Raw genomic sequence first — 15,499 nt, 5'->3', positions numbered from 1 at the left:
TCCAATAATTCACAAAAGGTTGATAGTCATATAAAACAATAATGTACGAGTACATTGATTTTAGTTTTCCTTTCACATTGTATTCTTGTATAGGTAGGCTATGTAAGTATGTCAATAATACTGCCACGGTGTGCGGTGAATTTACGACAAAAATAACAATGTGGCGAAGGGAGATCAAAGTGTAACATGATTCTTAACAAAGTTTGCCGACTTTGTCACAGGGAAACCGTCGAAAAAGATTTACCAATGATTTCAGGACTCTACTTACGTCTTTGATTTTTTGCGTTACATTGATTGTAAGGTAACATAAGGAATATCATAGGCTTTAAATTAAGTCAGTTACGAGTGCCTTTGCCCAAATTCCACATGAATCAACAAAACGACCAAATTCTTGTTTTTAGTATTCACATGAAAACTACTAAATACGAAATATAGCTCTGTCTGTCAGTCAAATTTTCTCACCCATTAAAAAAGGCTTATGTAGAAAAACACTTAAGTCAGCGCAGAGGAAAATGTCAAGGATTATTTATTTATTTCTGTATTCTTTGTTGACAGACTACGGGGCCGCTAGTCTGGAGTTGCTAGAGCTGCGCGTGCCCGCTCACGTGCCTTTAGGCACGCGAGCGCATCTATCGTGCCGATGGCAGCTCGGGCCTACCGATGTGCTGTACTCCGTCAAGTGGTACAAGGACGGCCGGGAGTTCTTCAGGCATGTGCCTAGAGAAGCAGAGCCTAGGAGGAAGTTCCCGCTGCCTGGAGTTGATGTTGAAGTAAGTGAAAGTGACTATACTTGACTCGTGTCCGTAATACGTGCCGCTGGCAGCTCGGGCCTACTGACGTGCTGTATTCCGTCAAGTGGTACAAGGACGGCCAGGAGTTCTTCAGACATGTTCCCAGAGAGGCAGAACCTAGGAGGAAGTTCCCGTTGCCTGGTGTTGATGTTGAAGTAAGTGAGAGTTTGATTACACTCATCACTTGTCTTAACATCCTTTCAATTAACTTCAGACATTTTTCGGTGATTGGCTAAAATAATTATATTCAACCAATTAAAGGCCTCTTAAATGTTGAGCTTCGGTCTAGACCTGTAATTTAGGACAAAGCTTAAAACCCAATTCTAACTCATACTGGGTGTCAGTGATATTAAACGACGAAACTCAATGCTAGATTGTCAAGCATAGATTCGAGCCGGTGATTGGATGAATATCAATATTTGAACCAATCACAGGCTTAAACTGAATATACTCAGAGTTACATTCGTATACATACATAATATGTGTCGTTCTCTAATATTATGGACGATAGTCAAACGCAAACGCCCATTAAATGCTTATAAGTAGGTAACTTCGTCGTTTAATTAGGATTCGATTTTTGTATTTAAGGTCTTTTTCATAAGGACTTGCATATAACATTCTCATTTACAGATTTTATTTTATAGAGTTTTAAGCTTAGAGAAAGCATTTTTCAGTACTACCTATATGAACGGAGAAGTTGTAAACCTGCTGTTTGCGGTTTTCCCAGAACATGAATCCAATTTACGTTTATAATGAATGGTTAACGAGAATACGCAAGTTACATAAAATTTTAAGGTAAAATTGACGCAAAAGAAACATATTTACGAGCTGATCCACAATTTTATGTTAAAAAACATTACGTAATACCTACGAGTACCAATATGATCTCCTCAATCATTCAGCATTGACTATCAAAAACGCAATTCCCTTGATACTTTCAGAGGCGCATTTGTTATATTAATGGCAAGTATATTATTTGGTAAAATGTTTTCTTTGGTAGCTAAATTAAGTCAGATTCAAATGTAGGGTACGTCGTAATGTAATTCACACAACATTCGAGGATGAAATCGTGTTAATTCGTCTATATCATTGAGCCAAACCGAACGCCATTCGTCCGTAACCTAAATAGCGCTGGTTTCCCGGGCCCACTCCATTTTATTAGTTACCAATTGAGCTTCAAATGTGCAATTTCGTAGGTAGGTGCTTAAACTAAACCGCTTTTATGGCGCCGCAATTCAAAAAGGTACAAATGCTTTCGCATTCCTAACTTTTAACTTTATCAATTACTTGTTTGCCTAATTTAACTTTTACTTGTAACCTTGCAACAAAGCAAGGCCATAAATTTTTATTGTTTATTAGCTGTAACAGATAACGTAATCCGAGATACCTTTTCGGAAGGATCCTCGTAGTTCTCAACTCGAGCAATTTGTACGAAATACGCGTCTAAGCAGATAATACAGATGAACTTTCAAAGTAGATACGTATAATTGGATTAATCCGGCTGTGAGTCGAGTTTGCTTAGGTCCTCGGAGTGGAAACAATATAAAACTAGACCGGATATTGCTGTGTGAAGAGGTGCAGGTGTAAACAGAGCCCGCCTGTGTGGAAGTGGCTTATATTTTCTTTTGTTTGCCACTTTAAATCTCTATTTATACTTCCTCGTGGTTCATCTGACCAACCAATTATAGGGTTTTGAAGTGGTGGAGAATTGATTTTCCGTTTTAGTTAAACGTAATACTTAGTGGAAACTTACCAAGAATTTGATCGTATCTATTGGCATAGTTTATTAAATTAGCATTTCAGCTTGAATAGTAGGCAGATTCATCGGAATTTTCGTGTGACGTTCGGAATCTCGAACTAGGTCTATAATATCTGAGCTTTATCGAATTTATTGTTTTCTTTATCATGATATATTTACTTAAATTATTATTTGAGGAAATCCTTATTAGTGGGTGGTAATACATATTTACGAGGAGGATTATGTAAAATATTTACGCGACTAGAAAAATCTGTTTTGTCTCATTCTAGCCTGTGACCCAATATTGTTTCTGACAACTCTGCAATGAGTTCAGGCTAAGCAAATTCCGTATTTTAATGTTTTTAATAAGAAAGCCGAAAGCCGACTCTAATCGAATATTGACTCTACATGTTGGAATCACACTCCATAGACGCGCAGTGGCGGATATTAATTTCATTTCGCGGTAACAAATTTCGATTCTCATCAATATGACATAATTTTCCAGGTAATCAGTATCTAGTTGTTTGCACTGCACCTCTAAAGGTGTCCATGTCATCTGTGATAAATCGGGTTTCCCAGAAGACAGGTTGCATGAACAGCCTTTGAGTTGTGCAAATTTTGGAGAATCGACGCATTCCACTCATTGACTGTGCACTTATGAAGGATGAATCAAATACGCTAGTAATATTACTTCAATGGAATCAAAGCATTTACCTATGCCAAAAGCGGGTCGGAAAACTATTTTGTGATTACTATATTCAAAAGCTGCTTTATGGCAGACTAACTCAGGTACTATATTAAGTAAGATTCATAAATAAAATACGTTCTTTAATTTTTCTTTTTTCTTTAATTGGTCAGTTTTGCTATAATGTTTATAAAAAATATAGGTAACCTACTTCAAGTGGCTTATTAATTACAAAAAAGTTAAATGCGCGAGGAACTAATGATCAACGCGAGTTGAACTTTTAGTATTAAGAGGCTCTACGAGTAATAATACTGGAACTACGAGTATTACCAGTACTTATTTATTATTCTGTGCTATTACGAATTCGCAAATCAAATTAATCGAAAATAGACAAAAATAACACTGAGCGAGTATTCAGGTGGGCGCATCAACAGGCAGGTCTTACATAATTACAAAAATATAAATAACATGATATAAAAAGTTTCAAAATTTCACGGAATCCGAGCACCACGGTTAACATGCTTAATTTTAAACAAACTTCGCTGTTACTTAGCACAGGAGTACATTTCAATATTATTTTTAAAGATTTCTTATAAAATGTTTGTGTTATTAAAGACTATCTTTAATGAGATCTTTTACACCAGGACTCGAGTCACAACGGGGCAAACGTGACGTTGTACCCGGCGGTACTGGAGACCGGAGGCCGGTACCGCTGCGAGGTGTCCGGCGAGCGGCCGCTCTTCCCCACGGTGTCCGACCACGCGGACATGGTCATAGTCGGTAAGTGTTTTTAATACAATGTAATCATGGATTGTATAAGCCAGGACTCGAGTCACAACAGGGCAAACGTGACGTTGTACTCGGTGCTGGAGGCCGCGATGATTGTAGAGTTATCAAGAGTAGCTATTCTAATAGTATCCAACCACGTAGAAGCCATGAAATCACAAGAAAGTTCTATGTACCCTGTTTTTACAACAAAAATTGAAACATCGTCTCGTTCTTCAGTGTTTTATGCTGTTGCCGACGTTGTCTAACCGAGCATCTCTCCTCAGCTCTACCGGACCAAGGGCCCTCAATAACCGGGTCCCGGCTCCGTTACCAGATCGGCGACCGGGTGCAAGTGAACTGCACATCCGGGCGGTCGCGGCCGGCTACCCGGTTAGCGTGGTACGTCAACGGGGAACCGGCGCCTGCTACTGCGCAGCTCACGCCCTCCCATCAGGTGTTCGAAGACGGACTTGAGGTCACCAGCTTAGCACTCGACTTCAAAGTCAAGCCAAAACACTTTAGGAAAGGCGACCTTAAGCTTAAAGTAAGTACACAAAACTCAATTAAGTCAGAAAACTAATAATACCCAGTTAGGTCTGTTATCTATCTATACTTATAATAAATCTGTAGAGAGGTCAATTCTGTACATGAAATATATTTTCAAAATAACTATCAGGGGGTGATTAGTGATCGATACTGATGCCAAAAATGCAATCAGTAAAATTTTTGTCTGTCTGTCTGTCTCTCTGTCTGTCTGTCTGTCTGTCTGTATGTTCCTTATAGAAACAAAAACTACTTGACGGATTTTAACGAAACTTGGTACAATTATTCTTCATACTTCTGGGCAGGTTATAGGATACTGAGAAATTCCCACGGGAACGGGCATTAGCGGGAAAATCCTTTTGTATGAAAAATCTAAACCGCTTAAGTTAGACGCTTGAAATTTGGCATGTAAATAATAATAAATAAATATCCTTAGACATTTTACACTGCGCTTCTAGTCCCAAACTAAGCAAAGCTTGTACTATGGGTACTAGACAACGGATATAAACATACTTAAATACTTTTTTTTTTTGTAAATACATACTTATTATACATAGAAAACACCCAGTCCAATACAAACAAATATGTTCATGCACACAAATGTTTGTACTGTGCGGGAATCGAACCCGCTACCTCCGGAATAGTAGTCCGTTCCGAACCACTACACCTAACGGCCGACTGTAGGTACCTTATTAAACTTAGAGCTTAGTTACAACAAGGAATTCCCGAAATTCTCACGGAAACGGGAACAAGAGGGAAAATCCTTTTGTATGAAAAATCTAAACCGCTTAAGTTAGACGCTTGAAATTTAGCAAGCAGGTACCTTAGTAAACTGAAAGCTTAGTTATAACAGGATATTGCAAAATTCCTACGGGAACGGGAGTTAGCGGGAAAAAACATTAGTATGAAAAAATCTAAACCGCGTAAGATAGATGAAGGGGGTAAAACGGGTTCCACGCGTACGAAGTCGCGGGTGGCCGCTAGTTATAGCATAAATTATGACCTAATTTCAAATAGATGTTGTGATATGATTTGAATTTGATATTGTGATTTGTGGACAGAGACAAGGAACATTATGGTTGGCTTATCAAAGTTTGTTGGGAAATCTATGTTAGTCAATATAAACCCTAACTTTGAGCATAGTTTGAGTACTCTACCATTCAGTGAAATTCAGAACTTTAAAAAATTACTTTACTGAGCCTAGTATTAATACAACTCTTACTCAATACTCAATAGATTACCTATTAGCCTATAGCAAAACTCACAACGGAATATTTCAGTAATTTATGAACTGACTAATTCGCTTAGCTACACGCAACTAGTTAGCTAAGCTCTTGGTCGATATTGTGCTTAATATTAATAGCTTCAACTTAGTGTAGTTAGTTCGTAATATATTGATTTAAGGTTATTGTCTTATAAGCGTCATGATAAGAACAACATTTTGATTATTCAGTATCTTATTATACATTAATGGTTATTCTTCCACCAATCGTTTGATTTGTGACAATTGAGTTCACAACACACACCAGGGGTAGTTGTACGCCGTAAAGGGTAGAATCATATTAGTTTTTGGGTAAAGAGTCTGACTCAAGACAGCAATGTTCATAGATAAAACTATAGACAAATAAAACATAAAATGATTGTTCAATTTATATGTCCCATCTAAAATCGGAGACCATGAAGGCGCTATAGCGAATTGTGAGTAAATACGAGTAATAACCACAAAATATGTTTCCTTGCAGTGTTTAGCCACAATAGCGACAGTGTACTGGCGTAGTAACGAGGAGAGCGTCCAGGGTGAAAGACTGAAGGGCTACGCGCGCTCCCGCGAGCTCAGCGAGGGCACCTCCCGGGCGGACCGGGTCCAAGCCGCGGGAAAATCCCTCTCTGCCCCGGTCAAACTGGCCTCTTCCCCACTTGTGCTGTGCTTAGTCATATCGATAATCTACACACTACTGTACATTTGAACACGGACATTAACAAATTGACTTAACGTTAAAGTGATTGTTTTCGAAGCTGAATTTATAAAGGAAAGGCGCATTCGCTTCCTCATTATTTCCAGTGGTTGGGCGCTGCCGCTTGCTATAATTAAGTTGAACTTACTTTAGAAGGCAGGTTTGGTTTTTGTTTATTTTGTTACCTTATTCACATTTATTTATTGTTCGTAAAATATAAAGGTTTAAGATAATGTATATTATTGTGATGATCAAAGCCGTTTTGTATATAATTAATATTAAGTACTGCAAGATCCCTTCATACATCGCGTCGTTTATTTTAAATACATGGAAATTCTATCGTGGCAACGAGTTCATGCTAGAGTTAAAAAAAATATTAACTTTACCTACTTATGTTCCATATTCCGGGTAAGATACTTTAGGACAATTTTAGAAAAGGATTGAATTAGAAATTGCATTTTAATTGAGTTTTCATTCTATACTAAACATTCGTGTCACGTATTAGGTTACTAACTTTTAATGTATTATAAACTTATTCGGTAAACAGATATCATTATTCATTATGGTCATTGACATGTGGGATCTTAGACTATACCTATTTACTACTTATAAAAGCACTTATCATTATTTTAAGTTGCTAGATAGACATATCATGTATTTTATCAGCTTTCACTCAATGTATTAAATTCTCTATCGTTGTAACAGAAAAATATGCAATCGGAAATAAGCAGTAAATAATATCTGGTTAATTCTAGTTTATAAAGTGAATGTTATGGTGCAAGCATGCATAAAATCTTAATTTAACTTTAAGTATTTTTAGCCGAATACATTTTCTTACGTCATTCCGGTGTTTTAAACTGTATGAACTAGTAATTAATTAAATAAAAATAATTATTGTATTGTTTCAGAGCTCAGTCGACGGTCATTTCTGTGAATTTGAGTTATTAATTGAATACAGGGTGTAAGTAACTAAGTAGTGGGCAGAAGCGCTTTCAGAACATGCTTGTGAGTGGAAATCATATGGATTTTCTTCGCGGAAATTCTCGGTTTTCCCACATTTTGTACATTATGTAAAATGACATTTAAGTTTGCTAAGAATCTCATTCGGAATGAATTACTGAGATTATACTTGCAAGATTCTGAGAATATATTCTTGGAGAGCCGCCGCTTACATTCTGCATATGAAAATTAATAAATTCCACTTTTGTCAATGTGTAATGTTATTTGCGAGTTATTTCGACATTTAATTTTAAGAGATAAAGTCATTTCACCAATAGATTGTTGTGCCATTGTTAAAAGTAAATAAATATTGTTTCTATTTTTTTCATTTGTATAAATGCTTGATATATGATAATTATATTAATAATTACCATACAGACAGTCCAAAGATACTATAAATATGCTTACCAAAGCCGCTAATTTACCAATATCGGTTACCATTACCGTCTCTAATTTTATTGACACACAAATTCTGCTAGAATTAATTTGTCATTACGAATTGCCGACGAGCCAAAGTATTTGTACCCTCCTAAATTAAATAATTTCGATTAGAGTTCGGGACGACTTAATGAAGATTGGATGCGGGCGTTTCAATAGATATACCTACCATTTTTATAGTTCTCGAATGCGCGTTGACAACTCCGTGTTTCGTTTTCGTTTCGTTGACCCAATCCGTGTTCATCAAACATAAACTTTACCTTGTTAAACGGAGGTTTTAGGTGTCAGTACAATTTAAACCTTACTAACTTTTACGCTAGATACTGTTTAAGCGCTTAGTTATATAGCACAACGAGATCGATTCCAATTATAGGAACCATTTGGTTGCCAAGTAATCTGAATACGTACCTACTGTTTTTCTTATTTGTGTTGATTGAATGTTCTGGTTCAATGAAAACCTAACTAGTAAGTACATACTACTAAGACCAGTCTATTTATTACCTATACTCTCAGTCCTATACTAAAATAGTGTAACATTTGTAGAAAGTCTCTTCATTATAATTATTTATTCTATTTTTTACTCCTTACTAACTGACTTTCATTATGTATTTTATCCGTGGCCAAACTGATTATGATGTTATTCTCTGTCCTACTAACACACAACACGTTTACTGTAAAATCACAACAAAATGTATTAAATAAACAAAAATGATATTCCAAAATATTTTAAACGCTAACGAGGCACTTTTATGAAATAAAATTTTGTGTGGAATACGCGTATGTATTTACTGTATCTGTACGCGAATGTAAGTAGATATCATAAAATTTTATGGAAATATATTTATATGTATACTTATTGAAATTTACATTTTGTATATGTATATAAAATAAATACAATTATAGTGTTGCATGCTAGTCATTGAATAAAAACTGGTTTAACACTGAACGAAAATGTTACTTGACAAAGTTTTCAAAATAAATACCTACAGTGTATAATCGTTAAAATTAAACATTGTACATAATCATAAATTATAGGAAAAGTTGAAAAGAGGAAATGCAATTACAAATCATTCGTTCGTTTTGATCAAAATAGTTTTTCATGTTAATCATGTTTAATAACCTACATGATAATTCGTTTTCCATGAATTGAAGACATGTGTCAAAAACAATTCTGCTGGATATGTATTTGATCCTATTTTAGTAAGTATCATTATATGTTTAATTTATCTTATGTATCCTAATATAAACACATCCAGTAAAGAACTGGATGGATGAATGGTTCCAAGTGAAAAAATAAGTTTGTGCTTTTTACCTACTTACCCTTTTCTAGTGCTAGTGGTTAACCACAAAAACCTTTGTTAACATAGGTACATCTTCTAAATGTAAAAATAATATAAATAAAAACTGTAATTAATGAAGAGTGAGAACAAAATGTAAAATTATAATGGAAAAGTGTGTTCTTATTACACCCACTGAGTAGATACTCGAATGCCTGACGAATGTTTAGATAACTCTGTGTCTTTTTTATTAGTGGGTTAAAAAAATATACTTCATTATATACCACAATAACTACATCAAGTGTGACAGTTGCATTGCAATCAAAAGTCGTTCTTTTCCGCAAGTGAAAAGATGTTCCCAAGGTCAATATTACGTTGCGACTGATGTGCTAAGCTGTGTAAAAAAAGGCGCAAAAGGAGAATGTCAGATCGCTTTTTATGGGCTCCATCAAGAGCTTTGGGCAAGTAAGTGAAACATATTGCGTTGAACTTATTTTTATTTTGTTTTCCAAAACAAAGAGAACAAAGCTCCAGCTTTGGTCTCGTAAAATGAACCGTGTTTACCAGTTAACGTTTTTATTACATTAGAGTATAATTTTTAAACCTAATTTCAAGTTGCCTATAGGTATTGAATATTGAATTAAAATGCACAAGGGACAGTTTAATTTGTCATTCTCCTTTCTTGCAAATATAAATATCAAGAAAGACACATTGAGTTAAAAGAGATATTTGCAACTGTAAAATTTTGGTCATGACAGAAAAGGTGTATATGAATACCGATTGTAAGTAAAAACGGGAATTTAATGCTTTTGTAGGTTCAGGTATTTTACACTTTATTTGCGCCTGGAACGATTGGATGGAGTAAGTATACTGAGTGATCAATATAAGAGGTAGATTTAAAAAATCTTCATATTTATTTTTGCGTTAATAACATAGTTTCAGTCGTACACCACATAGTCAACGACATCTATTATGTAGAGACGACAGTTACAGCACAACCGACTATGTATAGTACAAATTGACATTTGTTGCATAATTGCCCCTATTATTACTTAAAAAGATTCCAAAGTAATTAACTTGACCGGTTGTATTGCGGTCGCTTGTACGAGCGTACAGACGATGACGTATGTCCGTATCACCAACATCACCCCTGGGTCCTTTAATTCATAATGACGTCACCCAAGAACAAAGCATGTGCCCGTATTAAATTCCTTTTTTTACTTACAATAAAAATGCGAAAGTTTAAAAGTAATTACGTGTATATGAAATCAGTTATTTAATATCGCAGTTGAATTGTTGCTTGTATTGTTACAAAGTTTAGAGTAAATAAGTATGAATATGTAAATAATGGGTACGTTGTGTATGTATGTAGCTCAAAGTGCAGAAAAACTTTGTGATCTAAATACATGGATATTAATATTAGCAAGATGGTTTTAATTCTATAACAACTTGTTAAGCGATATCATGTCTACTCTTTTCAGAAGTCAATTTACTTGAGGAGTCAAAAGTAAAAAAAAGTCAAAATTTATTTATTTGTTTAGACTAATAAATATAGTTCTTACAAATCGTCATTTTGCTCTTAAGGAGCCTCTTCATGTCTCATAACAACTGTCTACAGCATTTTTGCGCACGGGTTATGCATAGCTTATTTTTATTGCTTTAATACCTAGAAATATGAATAACAACAAAAAATTGTTCTGAATTTGCTTTTATTTGTAAAAAATAGAAAAATTCATATCAATGAATGTATGAAACATGAACATAGAGATGATTTAATTTGTTGCCAAATATTTTTTTTTCTTTCTTTCTTTCATTCTTTCTAATTATTAAAACATACCAAGCATCCATTTAAGATTCATTCTCACAAGAGAAAATTTAAAATAGAGTCCAAATATTTATTAAAAATGTAAAGTTCTAATTTAATGTCATGTTCCATACAAGATTTTTCTCATAAAAATCTAACCCTATCATGCTTTCAGTTTACTGGCCTTGGTAACGTCGTCTCTCAAATCCCACTATATTTTGATGAAAGTGTGCCCCTTGTTCTTGCGAATAAGCCCCCATAATTATCTATAAATATATCCCAATGAGAATGAGACGTGCATCTTTAGAGACATTTTACTATGAAGATGGAAAATTCAAATCGCTATAACTCTTTAAAAAGCAAATATTTCCGATTTGTAATCGCACTTTTTTATATACATTTGCTTATATAATCAGAATATAATAAGTAAAATCCATGCGCAAAAAAAAATTTTTTTTTTGTTGACCGGTGTAATCTTTTTACCCTACCAGCGCTTCGAGACCAACATTTAGCAAGTGCTGAGAAGAAGCGCCGCAACAAACTCAGTCACCACTGTCTGCCACTGTCTGTCAAGGAGAAAGGGGAGATTTAAAAATTGTAAAATTTTATGATGTAACAAGAAGATGTAATTTGGTAAGTCATTGAAGTCTGAAATCTTTAAATTATAAAATGTTTTGATCTCCATTCAACATTTGTTAATTTGTCACATACTGTATATTATTAATAGACAGTCGACGACGACAAGTCGGGCTTTCAACGATATTGTGCAATACAATAATGTCTACAGGAGGCTGTTAAGTCACAGTATATTATAGAGCGCCCTTTACATCAAGACGTTTCTTATTCCATAGAATATAGAATATTCTGATGAAGTGCACATAGACAGCTTCCCAGCCATCATTTTTAGGAGACAGGATGTCTTTCTTATGAGCAGGGTGCTCGGTATCTACGTCCAATAGTATCATGTAGAGCATGATGGATTGAGGGAACTCTATTGTGTAGGTTAGTCCACAATCGAAGCTTACGCCTAGTGATTTGAGACTTCAGGTTGTTTTTGCAATAAATTATAAAAAAACACAACATTATTATTCATACATTTGAATGAAAATTCTTATTCTACTGTAAATATAACTTATTCTAATTATAAAATACAAAGGTAAGGTATCTTGACTATTTTTAATAAAGGCTGATGTTCGTGCGTCTCTTGTTGTGGCATCCTTATGAACCACATTAGCAGAATTCTGTTTCCATCTGCAAATCTCTTTATACCTCTGCGGATTTTTAGTATTTCAGCCTGACGTGTGTTTACGAATTTAAATGAAATTGTTCTTCACCTATGTACCTAAAAGATTTGTTAATTAAAAATAACACAAAAAGTAGAAGCCCCATATCTCTTTTTACCACAGTAAAATGTCTCTAGTTTGTAATTATTAAACAAATTAGTAATTCTTAATGTTTTTTTAAAACCATTGTTGTTCCATTTAAAACCATTCAGTTAACCAAACCCAAATAGCTACTTCTATTCCACTTATGAAACATGAAAATACATTGTTTGTATGTGGCATTATATTTTGAAACCGCTCTATTTTTTATCGCACGCGAGACCGCCGGCTTGCGTCTCAGCGCCTGAACAAAAGCCACGATCTCGAGAAGGGTTGCGCTACGTGACGATCGTTAAATGTTGCGGATTAATACTGTTAGGTGTTTTATGCTCCTCTAAAGTTTTATTAGACGGTTGATTTTCTTTCACGAAAACCTAAATTATTAATTAACAGCGTCAGATTGCTTCAACGCACCCCTTTGTGCAAAGAATACCTTATCATTTTCGTTTATGGAGATTTGTGATGACAAAAACCCGCGGTTCGGGAAGTTTAATACTTTATAATGGAAGAAAAGAAAGAAAAGTACCTGGAAATATTAATATTCATTTAAAAAAAACTTAATCTGTATAATAGGTTTGCTAATATATAAGTATAAATCTATTTGATAATGTTTATAAGGGTACAAAACAAAAATAATGCCCGGTTAACCCAAATAAAGACAAAAGGTAGAACGCCCCCAATAAACTTAGTTTTAAAAATATTAGGGACAAAGGTTGCGTCTCGAATAAAGTATGCAACTTCTGCTTGGCCTTGGTGAAACAAGACAGCAAAACAGGATGAGGCTGAGCAGCCATGAATAGGAATGAGGATAATTATCTACAGGATGGAGAGAGTTGTTTAGGCTTTATTCCAACCACAACAAATTGAAAATGCCTGCCGCTGTAAAGGAACTCTTCCGTGGGACTGAGTTACGCTGCCTCATTTTTTCTGTGTCAAAACATTTATCAAAACGCACTTACAGTTTCCTTGAACAGCCAAAATTAATAGATCTATTCATGGATTTCCCTACGCATAAAATGTTTAGAGCTTATGGCACATCTATAGATCTCTTGCAAGGTGAAATGTGAATAGATAATAATTAATTTTGTCTTTAAAGGCATTCAAGGTTGACTCAACATCATACTTACGTTAAATATGTTTATTGTAACTACAATTTACACACAAACTTTCTGTAATGCGATAGAAATGGGATGAGGAAGGTTCATAAACTTTTCCTGAGAGCTTTTCAAAGAAATGTTTAATGAGACAGTGCAAGTTTCTGCAATACATACGTAATACAGCCCTTTACTTTGGCTTATTGTTAATTAAAGTCGTTGATATTAATTATACAAACTCCCACTTTCTTGTCAAGATACTTATAAAAACCTACTTTAGTTTGTCTACTTTAAAACATGCTTATTAAACAAGTTTAGAACCATTAAACTCCAAAGCAGTTAAATGGGGCTTTTGTTTGGTAAATAAATTTTAATAAAGAGTTAAGTTTTCTACTTTCCAGTGATAACAAATAGTCTGTAAATACCTAAAGCTCGATTTCCATTGATATATTTTATGAAAGTGAATGGTTATCCACCGACTAAACACAAAATATCGAAAACTGCTTGACCTACAGATGGGTAGTTTATAAGAAGGCCACGGATTTTGCGTCAGGGCTGAACTAAGTACCTTACTGTAACTGAATTATGTCATTAGTTTAAATGAATTTTCGTTTTTGTTTCTAAGAACATAAGTGGGAGAATAAAATTCAGTCAACATGGAGAAATTAAGGCAGTAAAAACTTAGATGAGAAAATATTTTGAATAAAAATTTAGGCTCGATTTAGTTACACAAAACTGTAAAAATAACTAAATTATGACTATTAATAATGTGAAACTTGAAATTCTTTTTTAGTCTCAGATATGTGTACTACGTAATGTTGAGCCACGTGATTTAACGTTGATCAACCACAACTTTTGTTACGAAAGTAGCGCCTAAATCACTAAAATTGCGGCTTTGTCTACAAATAAATTGGTTCATGTGCCGTATTATTTTTTTATAATAATTTCAATATTGCTCTCATAACAAGCTGTGAATCAGGATCTGGTAACATTTTTTCAGGGAATTCTCTCTTGTACCCTTATTTATGGTCGGCAGTATATTCCGCACTTTCATATCGTAAGAACATCTTAGTAGGTATACAAAGCAGTAACGCATTATGCAATAGCTTTATCCCATAAAAAACATAATGAGGATTTATGTAGGTAGGCACAACTAAACGCAACGTCAAGTTTGCATCATCTACCCGTCGATCTGTCACCCAGCCGTCAATTTCAAACATACCATGTCGACAACTAAGATGTTTTTATAGTATAGATACGTTAAACCCGCTCAAGAATGGCAATGCAAAAGAGATCCAATTGTACCTCTTGCATTCAGTCGGACATGATCGGTTGCCGCAAACAGCCACGAATGCACTTCCCGATTGCCTTCCTGATTGATTGATAATATGCCTTCGTGTGTTTTTAGTTGATGTACAAATAACACTGCCACTATTATGAACCAGAAAAATGTGTCATTTCATTCGTAAATACAGTTTATTTAGTAAAAAATTAAATTTTAATTTTTATTCAATTTGACAAGGGTTGACGGTTGAATTTGATATGTGAGCTAAAATCTAGAGACCACTGCCAGGGGAAGTTGGGGCGAATATCTATCACTTAAGAACTCTGCATTTTAAACTCACGGAATTGTTTTTCTCTAGAAAAGAATATTATTATAATTATGTATTCCTGTGTTGACACGTATTCATCCGAAATCGATAAAATCAATGCTATGGCTATTATTACTGTATGATTATAATGATTTATGATCAAACGAAAAAGACACTCGAGGAACAAAATTATAGCAGACACGAATAATAATAATTATTTATTATTATTATTTATCCTTGGACATTTTTACAATACGCTTCTAGTACCAAACAAATTTGATGTACCTGTATAAATTTACAGTCTGCTAAATCAAAACTGTGGTTAATCTGAAAAATATGGGCGGACTATGTTTTCCTATCGAGGATTATATTTCAAAGCCTACAGTCAGAAATGCTACTTCCCGATCCCAAAAAGATTGCAATTTGTATAAAT

At 34.6% G+C, this 15,499-nt stretch overlaps 1 protein-coding gene across 1 annotated transcript; it reads left to right on the top strand.

Moving 5' to 3' along the window:
• Positions 1-512: 512 nt before the first annotated feature.
• LOC135072742 (uncharacterized) lies at positions 513-10,616 on the top strand. Its single transcript, XM_063966780.1, has 4 exons — positions 513-770; positions 3,859-3,994; positions 4,267-4,526; positions 6,268-10,616. Exons 1-4 carry the CDS (start codon positions 513-515, stop codon positions 6,490-6,492), a joined length of 879 nt encoding a protein of 292 aa, XP_063822850.1. The 3' UTR covers positions 6,493-10,616.
• Positions 10,617-15,499: the final 4,883 nt, after the last annotated feature.

This window comes from Ostrinia nubilalis, chromosome 6 (genome assembly GCF_963855985.1).
Source record: "Ostrinia nubilalis chromosome 6, ilOstNubi1.1, whole genome shotgun sequence".
Taxonomy (NCBI): domain Eukaryota; kingdom Metazoa; phylum Arthropoda; class Insecta; order Lepidoptera; family Crambidae; genus Ostrinia; species Ostrinia nubilalis.
The sequence above is the reverse complement of the archived record's forward strand: the minus strand, read 5'-3'. Positions and strand labels throughout refer to the sequence as shown.

Bases quoted from the DNA above. Each gene is read 5' to 3' on its own strand.
- LOC135072742 (XM_063966780.1), top strand. From the start codon at position 513: ATGTCAAGGATTATTTATTTATTTCTGTATTCTTTGTTGACAGACTAC. The intron at 771-3,858 runs GTAAGTGAAAGT...CTTTTACACCAG, and splicing joins TGCCTGGAGTTGATGTTGAA to GACTCGAGTCACAACGGGGC. The intron at 4,527-6,267 runs GTAAGTACACAA...GTTTCCTTGCAG, and splicing joins AAGGCGACCTTAAGCTTAAA to TGTTTAGCCACAATAGCGAC.